Source organism: Pseudophryne corroboree, chromosome 8 (genome assembly GCF_028390025.1).
Source record: "Pseudophryne corroboree isolate aPseCor3 chromosome 8, aPseCor3.hap2, whole genome shotgun sequence".
NCBI lineage: Eukaryota > Metazoa > Chordata > Amphibia > Anura > Myobatrachidae > Pseudophryne > Pseudophryne corroboree.
In genome coordinates this window covers 340,023,070-340,036,929 of record NC_086451.1, presented here as the reverse complement: position 1 = coordinate 340,036,929, position 13,860 = coordinate 340,023,070, and the positions used below count along the sequence as shown (strand labels likewise).

Genomic DNA, 13,860 nt, shown 5'->3' with positions numbered 1-13,860 from the left:
TAGAGTTTGCTCATTCGATGCTGCAGAGTCATCCGCACTCTCCCGCCCGTTTGGGAGCTTTGGTATAATCCCCATGGTCCTTACGGAGTCCCAGCATCCACTTAGGACGTCAGAGAAAATAAGATTTTACTCACCGGTAAATCTATTTCTCGTAGTCCGTAATGGATGCTGGGCGCCCATCCCAAGTGCGGATTGTCTGCAATACTTGTATATAGTTATTGCCTAACTAAAGGGTTATTGTTGAGCCATCTGTTGAGAGGCTCAGTTATATTTCATACTGTTAACTGGGTATAGTATCACGAGTTATACGGTGTGATTGGTGTGGCTGGTATGAGTCTTACCCGGGATTCAAAATCCTTCCTTATTGTGTCAGCTCTTTCGGGCACAGTATCCTAACTGAGGTCTGGAGGAGGGTCATAGTGGGAGGAGCCAGTGCACACCAGGTAGTCCTAAAGCTTTCTTTAGTTGTGCCCAGTCTCCTGCGGAGCCGCTATTCCCCATGGTCCTTACGGAGTCCCAGCATCCACTACGGACTACGAGAAATAGATTTACCGGTGAGTAAAATCTTATTTTAAGTACTAACGTGTATAGTAGATGCCTGCTACAATCATTCGGGCACTGATATATAATCAATACAGTCACACTGACTGAGTGGTGTAATAATTGATATTATAAGGGATGTGGGACCTGCTAGGCTGGGGGTGAGGCACCCATATGTAAAGCAGTCAACGTTAATGTGATTGGGTGTAATAATAAATATTATAAGGTATGGGTGCCTGCAATATTTATCAGTGCCTGATATAGCAGGAACTACAATAAATGAGTGGGGAGGAGGGGCACTGATATATACTCAATACAGTCACTGACTGGGGGATGTAATAGTGGGTATTCTCAAATGCTGTTATAAAGTGCGGTCAGGAGTGAGGGGGAATAATAATGAGTATTTTAGACGATGGGGCTTACTACAATCAGTAAGCCTGGGTCATATGCAGTGCAGTCAGTGAGTGAGGGGGGATAGTAATAAGTATTTTAGGCGATGGGGCTTACTACCAGGGCCGGTGCTAGGGTGTTCGGCGCCCTCCCATATTCCACGAAGGGTCAGTAGCACAATCTTATTCATCTTATGTGTAATGCCCCACCCGTAGTAGTAGCGGCCTTATATGTAATGCACCTCAGTAGTAGAAGCGTCCTTATACGTAATGCCCCCCCAGTAGTAATAGCGTCCTTACACGTAGTGCACCCCAGTAGTAGAAGCGTCCTTATACGTAATGCCCCCCCAGTAGTAATAGCGTCCTTATACGTAGTGCACCCCCAGTAGTAGAAGCGTCCTTATACGTAATGCCCCCCAGTAGTAGCAGCATCCTTATACGTAATGCCCCCCCAGTAGTAGTAGCGTCCTTATACGTAATGCCCCCCCAGTAGTAATAGCGTCCTTATACGTAGTGCACCCCCAGTAGTAGAAGCGTCTTTATACGTAATGCCCCCTAGTAGTAGTAGCATCCTTATACGTAATGCCCCCCCAGTAGTAGTAGCGTCCTTATACGTAATGCCCCCCCAGTAGTAGTAGCGTCCTTATACGTAATGTCCCCCAGTAGTCGTAGTGTTCTTATACGTAATGCCCGTCCAGTAGTAGTAGTGTTCTTATACATAATACTCCCCCAGTAGTAGTGTCCTTATAGGTAATGACTTCCCCAGTAAAAGTAGCGTCCTTATACGTAATGCCCCCCAGTAGTAGCGTCCTTATACGTAATGCCCCCTCCCCCAGTAGTAGCGTCCTTATACGTAATGCCCCTCCAGCAGTAGTGTCGTTATACGTAATGCCCCCCCCCCGCAGTAGTAGTAGCATCCTTACATGTAATGCCCCCCAGTAGTAGCGTCCATAATGCGCGCGCACACAGACATACCTCACACACACACACACACACACACATACACATTTCTCTCTCACCCTCCACTTACCTAAGTCTGGCGGGCCGCCACTGTAATTACTCTCCCTCTCTCTGGTCCGTGTAGCTCCGCCCCCTCCTCTGATCCGTACACAGGCCGCTGTCACACAGATGAGGGGAGGAGAGTAGGCTTTTCATGCTGCCGGCGCCACTACCTGTCATACAGTGACAGGCACAGCAGCTGGCAGCAGCAGCACGGGGGACAGGACGGCGCAGCAGCAGGGAAGGGATGCAGAGCAGGGGGAGCGCCTCTACGTCCCAGTGCCTCCCTGCACTGCATCCCTTCACTGAGCGGGTAGCTTCGGGCCTGCTTACTACAATCAGTAAGCCTGGGTCATATGCAGTTCAGTCAGAAAGTGAGGGTATAATAATGGGGTATGGGGACCTGCTACATTCAGTGAGGGGAGCACTGATCTAAAATGCAGTAACTGGTGTAATAATGGAAATTAGGGGTGAGGGGGCATGGTGCAATCAGTGAAGGAGGAAAGTAATATACTATAATGGAATATAAGGAGGGAAAATAACAATAATGTAAGAGACATAAATCAGGAATTCAAATATAGTTCTGTGGACTGTTGTGGGAGGGGGCCCTAAATCCACCTCTGGTGTGATGTCTTATAGAACTGAGGGCCTGATTCAGAGATGGATGCAAACCTGATATTCACGCAGCTGAGTAATCATCCTGCCAAGACCACTTGTGTCTATGTCATACTGTGCATTTGTCATGATCTTGTGGCAGTGAGCATTGGCAGTCAGGCACTGTTTGGGGGAAGTTACGGGGAGCGGCGGCAAAAATGCAGATGCACTGGAACTGTATTTGGGAGGTGTCTCAGCCTGCGACTGCAATACCATACGCCGCTGCAATGGATCTAGCGTTCTTACTTCCTGCAGCCATGCTGCGGATCCATAGGGTTATGCAAAAGTTCAATAATGCCGATGATGCATCTTTTTACGCAGCCGCTTTGACTTGCAAAGCTGCCAGAAGAGGGTGTCTGAATACAAAATCCAGAAGGCTGCACATTTGCATATTCTCAAACAGTCATTGCATACACCTTCACAGCTGCGGCAGCATTAGTGTACATCTCTGGGTCAGGCCTTGAGAACAATACTAAGCTCCCAACCCCTCCTGTCCTGTCCTTTTAGCCACATCTGAATTCCCATGATGTTGGGATACAGCTCTTTGCTGGTATCTCATTAGTATGTTCCCTGGTATTGGGTATAAATGAAAGAAGCTGAATGGGGCTTGAAAAACCTTGGCCTTGTATACTGCATAGCACCACAGAATCTGCCCTCACTAAAGTCAGCACTGACCTCCTTACTGTAAAATCTAAGGGCCACTTTGCTCTGCTCATTCTTCTTGACCTCTCTGCTGCTTTTGACACTTTGGACCACCCTCTCCTCCTCTTTTTCACTGCTTTGGTCTGCATGATACTGCCCTCTCCTGCCTGTCCTACTACCTCTCTGACAATTCTTTTTCTGTCTCCTCTCATGACTCCACTTCTTAATTTCCTCTACCAGTAGGTGTTCCTCAGGGTTCTGTTCTTCAACCTCTCCTATTCTCCCTTTACATATCCTCCTTAGGTGAGCTCATAAGCTCTTTTGGCCTCCAATATCATCTCTATGCTAAAGACTAATTTCTCTTCCCTTGATCTTTTGCCCTCTCTCAAATCTCCAACTGTCTCTCTGCCATCCCCTCCTGGATGTCCCAGCGCTTTCTTAAAATTAACATGTCTAAGACTGAACTGATAAATTTCCCACCCTCCCGAATAACCTCACCTCCTACCATTTCATTATCTATTGAGAGCATCACCATCTAGGCAGCAAGTGTGCTGTCTTGGAGTTGTACTTGACACCTCCCTCTCCTTCAAACCTCACATCCAGTACCTGTTGCAATCCTGCCATTTCCATCTCAGAAATATCTTCAGGATCTTTCTCCCGCTGGAAACAACCAAGACCCTAATCCCCTCACTGGCCATCTCCCAAGTGGACTGCTGTCCTCTTATCTGTCCTCCCTAACTCCCACCTCTCTCCACTCCAATCTGTCCTTAATGCTGGTATTCCTCTCCAAACATACTACGTCTACCTCCCCGCTCCTACAAACCCTACACTGTCCTCCTCTTCCCCTTCAGAACCCAATACAAACTTCTCACACTCATTTACAAAGCCCTCACCCAATCCTTTCCTATTTACTTATCTGACCTTATTACACTCCAGTCCACCCATTTAATTCCTTAAATGATTACCACCTCTCCTCCCAACTGATTACTTCCTCCCACGCCTGCCTCCAAGACTTTGCTCGTGTTGCTCATTTCCTCTGGAATTTTCCCCCCTCCCCCTATCAGATGCTCCACCGCTCTACAAATCTTCAAACGGGCTCTCAAGACCCACTTCTTGATCAAATTCTTCCAGCTAGCATCCTAACGCACTTCTTCCCTCTGGGCTGAGGGATATGCTGTGTGTTCTAATGATGAAAGCGTGAGGGAAATGCTGTGTGTTCTAATGAACATGGTGGGTTCAGGGATATGTTCTGTGTTCTAATAAACATATGGTCTGGTGAGGTGACATTCTCAGCAGAGCAAAGTTGGTGGTGATAGTGGTGGGGCAGTTATGCATTGATTGGGCCTCTTTAGGGCCCCAGTAGTGCAATGGAGGCTCACTGTGATGACCATGCCCATAGGTTCATTCACAGCCTCAAAGCACCATAAATATATACTGAAATGGGATGCAGTTAAAATGCCGCCAGCCGGAATCCCGCCGCACCAGAACTATTCCCACTCGTGGGTGTCCACCATAGGGTGGGAATAGATCCTAATCTACCGATCCTGTAGTGTGGCGAGTGCAGCAAGCCCAGAAGAGGACTCTTAGCTGTCGCCCTCCTGCCGACATTCTGTCAGACATATTGATGCTGTCGGGATATTGACAGCCGGCATCCCTTCCGCCGGTATTACGTATGTTATCCACTGAAACAGGGAAGGTGACGCCATAATGTGCCATGTCTGCCAGCACCCTGACGCTCCTGGAGTCTCGGTGGCCTTGTACATACTGTCTGTATAAGGGACTTTGTGTTATAATGAACATGGGGAGAGTATACGTATGTTATAAAGGATATAGGGTAAGGAGTCTGTTTAGTGAAGGAGAATAGATCAAACATCAGGAGTGGCAACTTATTGAAGACCCACTGTTCAGTCACTAGTTCTCCTTATGTTGTGGTTAGTCTTCTGCAATCCCAGGTAAAACTTGGCGGGCGGGATGTATTAAGCATTGCATCCACGATGCGATACATCCCTCCATGCCTGTATTTACCTAGAAATTCAATTAAAATCACAAAGGCTAAACTCAGAAAACTGCATTTTCTGAGTTTTGGATGCATTTTCAAAGTTAGTACATCCCACCCGGCTTCTTTACAAGTAAAATTTATAGACATATCTACAATTTCCTTCTTTTGACTTACAACAATACATTGGCAGAGACTGATCCCACACAATAGTCAACCCACAAGTGGTGATCAAAAATAACTTTAGTCAGAAATGACACATCTGTTGGTTGTTTCATATATACACATATTTCAAAGCATTTACATTGTGGTTATAGTTCATAAAGTGAGAAAAAAATAGAAGTATTATATAGAAGTATTATAGCAATGGTAGAGACTGGAAGACCGCAAACCTCCATGTCCGTCGTGCATTTGCTAGCAGAGTGTTTCACAGCTTTGCAGTCTGCAGTAGTCAGCTTATACCCCTTTCACACCGCCTGAGGCTGGTCGCACCCGGGAGCCTGACATGGGAGCTCCCAGGGTGCGACCCACCTTTGCTGGGTTGGTGACATCATGATGCTTGGAGATCACATGATATCCAAGCGCCGCCCGTACACACACAGTGAATGGGAAGCGGGTGTTCACACAGCACAGCGAGCTGGGTTGAATATGAGCTCAACCCTGTTCGCTACCAGGATTGAACTAGCGGGTCGCTCGGCTCTGTATTTTTCCCCTGGCACCTTTCAGATCGCACATGAACACGGGTTATGCATGCTCATGTGCCAATAACCCGTGTTCATAGCTGGCAGTCTGAAAGGGGTATTGCTGAAAGTTTCGATTCCCTATAATGTATCTGACTCATGTCCCCTCACCAATAGGAGTCTGTGATAACGGTAGTGTTCAGTGCAACACATCCAGCAGCTAGTTACAAATGAGTTATTTTTCTTTTCCTTCCACTACCACCCACAAGGCAATAGTATTGTACATGATAGTGCAATAAGATTCGTAAAACAGGAAGCAGTGTTAATATGTGGTGAATAGCTCAGATGTTCCTGTAAGATAAGTAGATACAAATAAACCTTGATCTGAAAGAGATATGCATTGATTGACGCAGCTAAGAGACACAATGGTATGGAGTTCAATTCAGTAAAAGGTTATTGAAACAATGAACCTAATTACGTGCTTTAACGACTTTCACTGAATGACTAATTAGACTTTATAATCTTAAAGCAGTGATTTTCAGCCTTTCAACTCGCAGCACACTGAACAAGATTGTACATTTGCCAAGGCACACCATCAGTATTTTTTAAATGGGATTTACTGTATTTAGAAACACAAACTCTGTTCCCCAATTCCACCTAATTCATTGTTTGATCAATTGTGTGGTCACATCTTCCCATCTCATATGCTGCACATCAGAAGGGATGATGTGACGTATGATGTGGTGTAGCTGCATTGAGCATGTAAGGATATAAATGACCCAGATTTATCACGTCTCGAAGAGTGATACATTGCATAGTAATAAAGTACCAACCAATCAGCCCCTAACTGTCATTTTTCAAACCCAGGTTTGAGATGGCAGTTAGGGACTCACTGAATTGTACTTTATCTCCGTTCATTTTATCTCCATCCAAAACTTAGTAAATAATAGACCCCATTATCACTGTACATTTTTTTTAAAAGCTTTCTTTTATGAAAGCTTCAATAAACATTGTAATTGTTAAATAATAAAGACATCTGCAGTCACATTGTTGAGTGTCATTTGCATCACAAGCAATGGGAACAGTAGAATACATTTCAATATACAAAACGTGAAGGATTAACAGACACAAAGATAAAAAAATAAAGGAGAACTAAGAGTCAAGAGATAGGAGGGTCCTCTAGGAAAACACGTGTCTCATACCATAAAGTTCTCTGAAAGCAGTGTCATATAGCATTCTGCGTAGATAATGGTAAAGTCTCTATATAGCTTTCCCATGAGTTAAAACATTTATTAACACGAGTCTCCCATATGGAAAATGAAAAAAAAAAAAAATCACTGTGCAATTTATCACTCTCCAAGGCTTGATAAATCTGGGCCAGTGTGTTGCTTGACGGAGTGGGGACCGCGGAGTGGGTACAGTGATGCGATATATTGATATATAAGTTGGATCACTGAGGTGTGTACCACTATTTAGCCAACTCAATGCAATGAGTTGCACATGTACTACAATAAATACACCATTTGGTCCTGCTGGCATGAATTGGTGTCAGTGGTGTGCATGTTAATAAGATCATAGGTACATAATGTAATGAGGCTGGGGGACTAATGGGAGACATGAAACGGGGAACATATGATGATGATGAGAGGCATGACCGATGGGAGGGGGTTGCTAATAATTACCCGGGCTTGCTGGACATTCCTCTCTGGTGCAGTCTGCACTGCAAAGCAGGTTTATTCTATATAGAGACCAGTTTTCACTAGTGGTCCTCTCAGTAGTAGCCGGTCTATCCAGCTAAAGTGAAATGGAAAAGTTTTGCACACACTTGTATAACAGCAAGCGGTACGGTTCTGCAACAGCTGATGGGCTAAAGCAGACTTTGCTGTAAGTGATGATTGAAACAAAACAAAAAACAACTGGAAAGATTTATAACTAGGTCATCATAAAGTGACTCAGATGCAAATTTACAGATGCGATTTATAAGGTAGATAAAGGTTATGTACACGGTAAATGCCTCTTTCACTAAGCAACATATTTATTTTACCATGACAAATATATTCCAGTGAAAAACTTATCAAAGTTTCTTTATTTTCACAGTCATTAAAGTCTATTACAAAATAAAAGACCAATGAGTTTAATGTTTCTGTGACTGGATGGAAGGTTATTTTTCTGTGACTAGATTGAAGGCTATGTTTCTGTGACTGGATGGAAGGCTATGTTTCTGTGACTGGATGGAAGGCTATGTTTCTGTAACTGGATGGAAGGCTATGTTTCTGTGACTAGATGGAAGGCTATGTTTCTGTGACTGGATGGAAGGCTATGTTTCTGTGACTAGATGGAAGGCTATATTTCTGTGACTAGATGGAAGGCTATGTTTCTGTCACTAGATGAAAGGCTATGTTTCTGTGACTGGATGGAAGGCTATGTTTCTGTGACTGGATGGAAGGCTATGTTTCTGTGACTAGATGGAAGGCTATGTTTCTGTGACTGGATGGAAGGCTATTGTTTCTGTGACTAGATTAAAGGCTATGAGAGCATTTTGTTGACACTGTGTTGGGTCTGAAATGTTGTAAGACATTTTGGTTATTCTATGGAAGCTTCTGTAACTGTTTTCAAAGTCAAAAGCGTATAAAAATAAAAACATGTTAAGTATTGTAGCACACTATATGGTTCCAAACTGTTTTTTTTAATAAAGAGCACATATACTATACAGGTTATCTGGTAGACTGCAACCTGGTGATACTGTATGAAAGCTTAAATAGCGAAATCCTAAATCTTAATGGAGCCTGCATCTAACCGACTCTCATAGAGATACGGAACATATGCAATTTTTATGGGTCCAGTATAGCAGGGAGCAGCTATGGATTCAGTATAATATCCCGATGGACGGGATGTCGGTGGTCAGAATACTGACAGCGGCATCCCGGCCATCAGAATCCCGACAGCCCCCCAGTAAGTACCCTAACCCTCCCCTGTTCCCTACCCTAACCCTCCCTTGTGGGTGCCTAACCCCAACCCTTGCTTCCCCGCTGCCTAACCCTAACCCTCCCTGCTTGGTGCCTAACCCTAACCTATTCTTCTAAGTGCCTAACCCTAACAATCCCTCTCCGTTACCTAACCATAACCCTGCACCCTAACCCCCCTTCTAGTGCATAAACCTAAATCCCCCCCGCGCTGCAGCACACAAGCTCGTCCCGCTGTAAGATAAAGTTGGGATTTCGGCTGTTGTTATTTTTACGCTGGCATCCCGAGCTCCATCGGGATTTAGACGCCAGGCTTGCGGCGCCCTTCTGGATTCTGGTGTCTGTATTTCGACCGCTGGGATCCCGTCCATCGGGATATTAACTGCATCCCGCAGAGATAATGTTTCATCTTTTACTGTAACAGATCAGTATGGAATTGAATCTGTATAGTATAGAATAAGTCCACCCCACATTGAATAAAAGTGTTTACCTGGGCTCTAAACTTGCATTGTTTTCATATATCACTGCATCGGCTTAAAAACAGCACCTAACGTCTCCACATCCAGGATGGGTGTGGTATGGAAGGTAGATAGTAACTAGGTTGACAGTGTCTAGGTCGACCACTATTGGTCGACAGTAAGTATGTCGACGGGATGTCTAGGTCGACAGGGTCTTTAGGTCGACATGGTCTAGGTCAACTGGTCAAAAGGTCGACATGAGTTTTTTATGAGGGGTTTTGTGTCGTTTTCTTCGTAGAGTGACCGGAAACCCCAATTAGTGCACCACTTCGCTCGCCATGCTTCGGGCAGATTACCGTTCCCAATTGTAGTCCACGTGGATCGTTAAGTATGAAAAGGTTTTAAAAAAGAAAAGAAAAAAAATCATCAAAAACTCATGGCGACCTTTTGACCTGTCGACCTAGAAGATGTCGACCTAGAGACCCTGTCGACCTAGTTACTGTCGACCAATGTTGGTCGACCTAGATAGTGTCGACCTAGAGACCGGATTCCATCCAGGATACTGTGTATTTTCTGAATGAAGCACGTTGATGTTGTTCTTAAGAGGTTGAGAGGGCAGAAATGATTTACCTGGCCCACTAATGGCAGCACTACTGCCTAATGATTACCTGCCAGGCAACTGGAAATCGCCACGTACAGTAGTCAAAGCCAAATAGTTGTGCTGATTGCCTAGAGCAGAATATAATAATTTCTCTTCTAATTATAGATGTGTGCACAACGGTTATAGATGTGCACCATAGATTTTTATTATTAGCGAACATTCATCCATCATTCATTAAACTCTTACACTCTATCATTAACCCCTTTTCATCACCACCACCATCATTCTCCATTAACTCCCTTTCATCACGATTCTCCATAACCTCCTCATCCTCCTTCAATCAATAAACACTCAGCCTATATCATTACTGTCCTTTCATTATCATTTATCTCCATTAGCTCACTTGAATCATCATTCTCCATTAACTTTCTTTTGTCATTATCATAATCAATGTCTATTTAATCCATTTTCCTTATAACTTCCACCTTTCCCTACCACTCATCTAAGCTCCACAGAGGAACTGGTCCTACATCAGTTACCCGCTGAGTGCGTCCATCCCATTCCCCAAGCCTTCTGCTGCTTGACCACAGAGGAGCTGATTAGTGACCTCGGAAGAATTTAACTTTGATGCGCCAGAGCTACAGCCATGAGCATAGTATTCTGGGGTGTCAATTAGATGCCAGTTTCAGTATTCACAGTGTTCTCCTCAGAAAATGTTTCCTGTCAGGTGACATTAAGAAGTAACTGGGTGGGGCCCTTCACAGATACATTTTTTTAAACTGTGCCCAGATACTGGCCAATTGCTCTGTGGACACAAATATGTTTCAGCTCCCAGATCCTGGCAAACTGCTCTGTGGACACAAATACGTTTCAGCTCCCAGATCCTGGCTAACTGCTCTGTGGACACAAATACGTTTCAGCTCCCAGATCCTGGCTAACTGCTCTGTGGACACAAATACGTTTCAGCTCCCAGATCCTGGCTAACTGCTCTGTGGACACAAATACGTTTCAGCTCCCAGATCCTGGCAAACTGCTCTGTGGACACAAATACATTTCAGCTCCCAGATCCTGGCTAACGGCTCTGTGGACACAAATACGTTTCAGCTCTTAGATCCTAGCTAACAGCTCTGTGGACACAAATACGTTTTAGCTCCCAGATCCTGGCCAATTGCTCTGTGGACACAAATACGTTTCAGCTCCCAGATCCTGGCTAACGGCTCTGTGGACACAAATACGTTTTAGCTCCCAGATCCTGGCCAATTGCTCTGTGGACACAAATACGTTTCAGCTCCCAGATCCTGGCCAATTGCTCTGTGGACACAAATACGTTTTAGCTCCCAGATCCTGGCTAACTGCTCTGTGGACACAAATACATTTCAGCACCAGATCCTGGCCAATTCACTTGCGTATGTATAATGGGTGCAAGGTGTGTCCCCTGGGTCCACACCCATTTAATTATACTTACTGCTCTGTCAGTCCGGTGCTTGCCTGCAGAGCTGCAAATATCACTGGGAAACTCGCTGCCGTGGACAATAAAGATGTCCCCGGGAATGCGGCGCAGACAGCACGTTCCCTGAGATCTGCGCATGCACAATAGAATCTGGAATAATTTCAGAGTCTACTGGGGCCATATTGGACCATGGAGTTACGGTCGCTAGGTCAACACAACTCAGGTCGACCACTGAAGGTCGACAATACCGTTAGATCGACATGCATTAGGTCGACATGGCCGTTAGGTCAAAATGTACTAGGTCGACAGGTCAAAAGGTCGATATGAGTTTTTCACTTTTTTAAATTTTGTATTTCTTTTTTCATACTTAACGATCCACTTGGACTACGATTGAAACGGTAATCTTGCCCGAAGCATGGCAAGTGAAGCGAGCCATGCGAGGTGACACGGTGCACTAATTTGAGTTCCCCGTCACTTTATAACAAAAAGGACACCAAAAACAGTCAAAAACCTCATGTCGACATTTTGACCTAGTACATGTCGACCTAATGACCATGTCGACCTATTGTCCCTGTCGACCTAATGCATGTCGACCTTCCATGGTCGACCTAATGACTGTCGAGCCTAAGTTGTGTCTATCCAACAACCCATACCCGGACCATGCACATGAGCCCCCTCCTCCCTTAAAGCTCCTCTGGCCCAATTGCTTTGAGGATACAAAACTTTTTTTTTGTTTTTGTTTACAGCTCCAAGATACTTCCCCACTTGCTGGCTTGACTGGTAGCTAGCCCGGATACTTTTTCTCCTAGAACTCCATGGAACTTCTGTTTGTTACAGTTCAAGTGTTCTGCGTCAGAAAAATAAATGTTGTTTTTTTTTTGCATTATAATTATTACTAAATTATTATTTCAAATTGTTGATTTTCTTTTTTTATGTAATGTTGGTTAATGGTAACACATTGCTTTTTGTCTTCACAGGTCTTCACTGGCAGCAGAAAGGCTATTTATCCATGCTAAATCAAGTATCTTATATAAATGGCAAACTACGAGTGGATACACCTGGGGTTTACTATGTGTACTCACAAGTTAGTTTTTGTGTGAACGCCACACAGTTTCGGGATGCTCCATTTGTCCAGTACATCTATCTGAGAAGACCACATGAAAAGGAAAGGCTTTTACTGAAAGGAGCAAACTCATACATTTCACAGACTGCAAATTGCGCATTGCACTCAGCGCAACTAGGAGCTGTATTTACGCTGAAGAAAAATGATCTTATATATGTCAGTGTGACAGACCCATCCTGCGTCAGTTACAGTCCCGAATTTACGTACTTTGGTATGTTCAAGCTCGGAGACTCTTCTTGATCTGTAAATGATAACTTAATCTATTGCATTTGTATTTTGACACAGAAAAACATCAGTCTGGTGCTTCAACAGTCTATTCCCAGAGAAAAGCACATCTCCAATGCTTTGGTTCATGGGATGTTTCACAATTTTGGACCAATAGCTCTGTTTTTGGCAAATCGATTCACAAATCTTATTACTGGATCAAAAAAAAAAAGTCAACACGAAACACATTTAGAAAGACATTTCACATGTGTAAATACTCATTTTTTTATATACTATTGTTCACTTTGCTATGCCTAATGCGTGTTTTTTCCACAAGCAGTATGCCAAATTGTTTTTCCAGCGCAATTTCAAGGATCTGACTGGTGGCAAAACATGGAACTTTCTCTCATGTTTGTCTAATTTAACTGAGAAAACATTTGCCTGTTAGAATTGAGAACGTGCTATAATAACCTGGTTACGAATTATAAATGACCTAGAACCATATCATAAGCATACATGAGCTTCTTCTGTTAACATCTGTATTGGTAGTGCTGTAAGATAACTGAAAAGTTTTCTACCAGGCAAAGAGTAAAGGCCCATACACACAACGTTGCTCATTTTCTCCCTCCGTGAGCGACGTCGCTCATTTTATCGGCAAAAGTGTATGCCGCCAGCGACGACCGATGCGCGGCCCCGGGGGACGGCAACGATCGTAGCTGTCGGCAGTGCATGCATGCTATATCTGGACGGCCGTCCAGGAGCTGCATGCATGGCCGGCGGAGGCGTGACGTCACTGAGCGATATGAGCGGTCATATCGCTCAGTGTGTACAGGCGGCCGCAGACCGGCCGGCCTGGGAGGGGGAAACACTAGACGACGTCGCTCCCAGAGCGACATTGTCTAATGTGTATGGACCTTAAGATGTACCAAAGCTTGGAATGGAGAGAGAGATAAAGTATCGACCAATCAGCTCCTGACATTTTTCAAACACGGCCTGTTAAAATGATAGATGGTAGAAGCGGATTGCCTAATGCTTTATCTCTCTCCAAGGTTTGATATATATATCTCCCCATTAATATGAATGCTGACTTTAAAAATGAAAGGCCTATCCTGTACGTGTGAGCATTCATTACCAAACAAATCTGCAGGTCTCTTTCCTGTT

At 44.4% G+C, this 13,860-nt stretch overlaps 1 protein-coding gene across 1 annotated transcript in view; it reads left to right on the top strand.

Moving 5' to 3' along the window:
• The window catches only part of CD40LG (CD40 ligand), a 41,425-nt gene extending 28,532 nt beyond the window's left edge, over positions 1 to 12,893 (top strand). The window contains exon 6 of the mRNA XM_063935673.1: positions 12,350 to 12,893. Within this exon, the coding sequence (XP_063791743.1) occupies positions 12,350 to 12,735 (386 nt within the window). The 3' untranslated portion in view covers positions 12,736 to 12,893. The remainder of the gene's footprint in view (positions 1 to 12,349) is intronic.
• Positions 12,894 to 13,860: the final 967 nt, after the last annotated feature.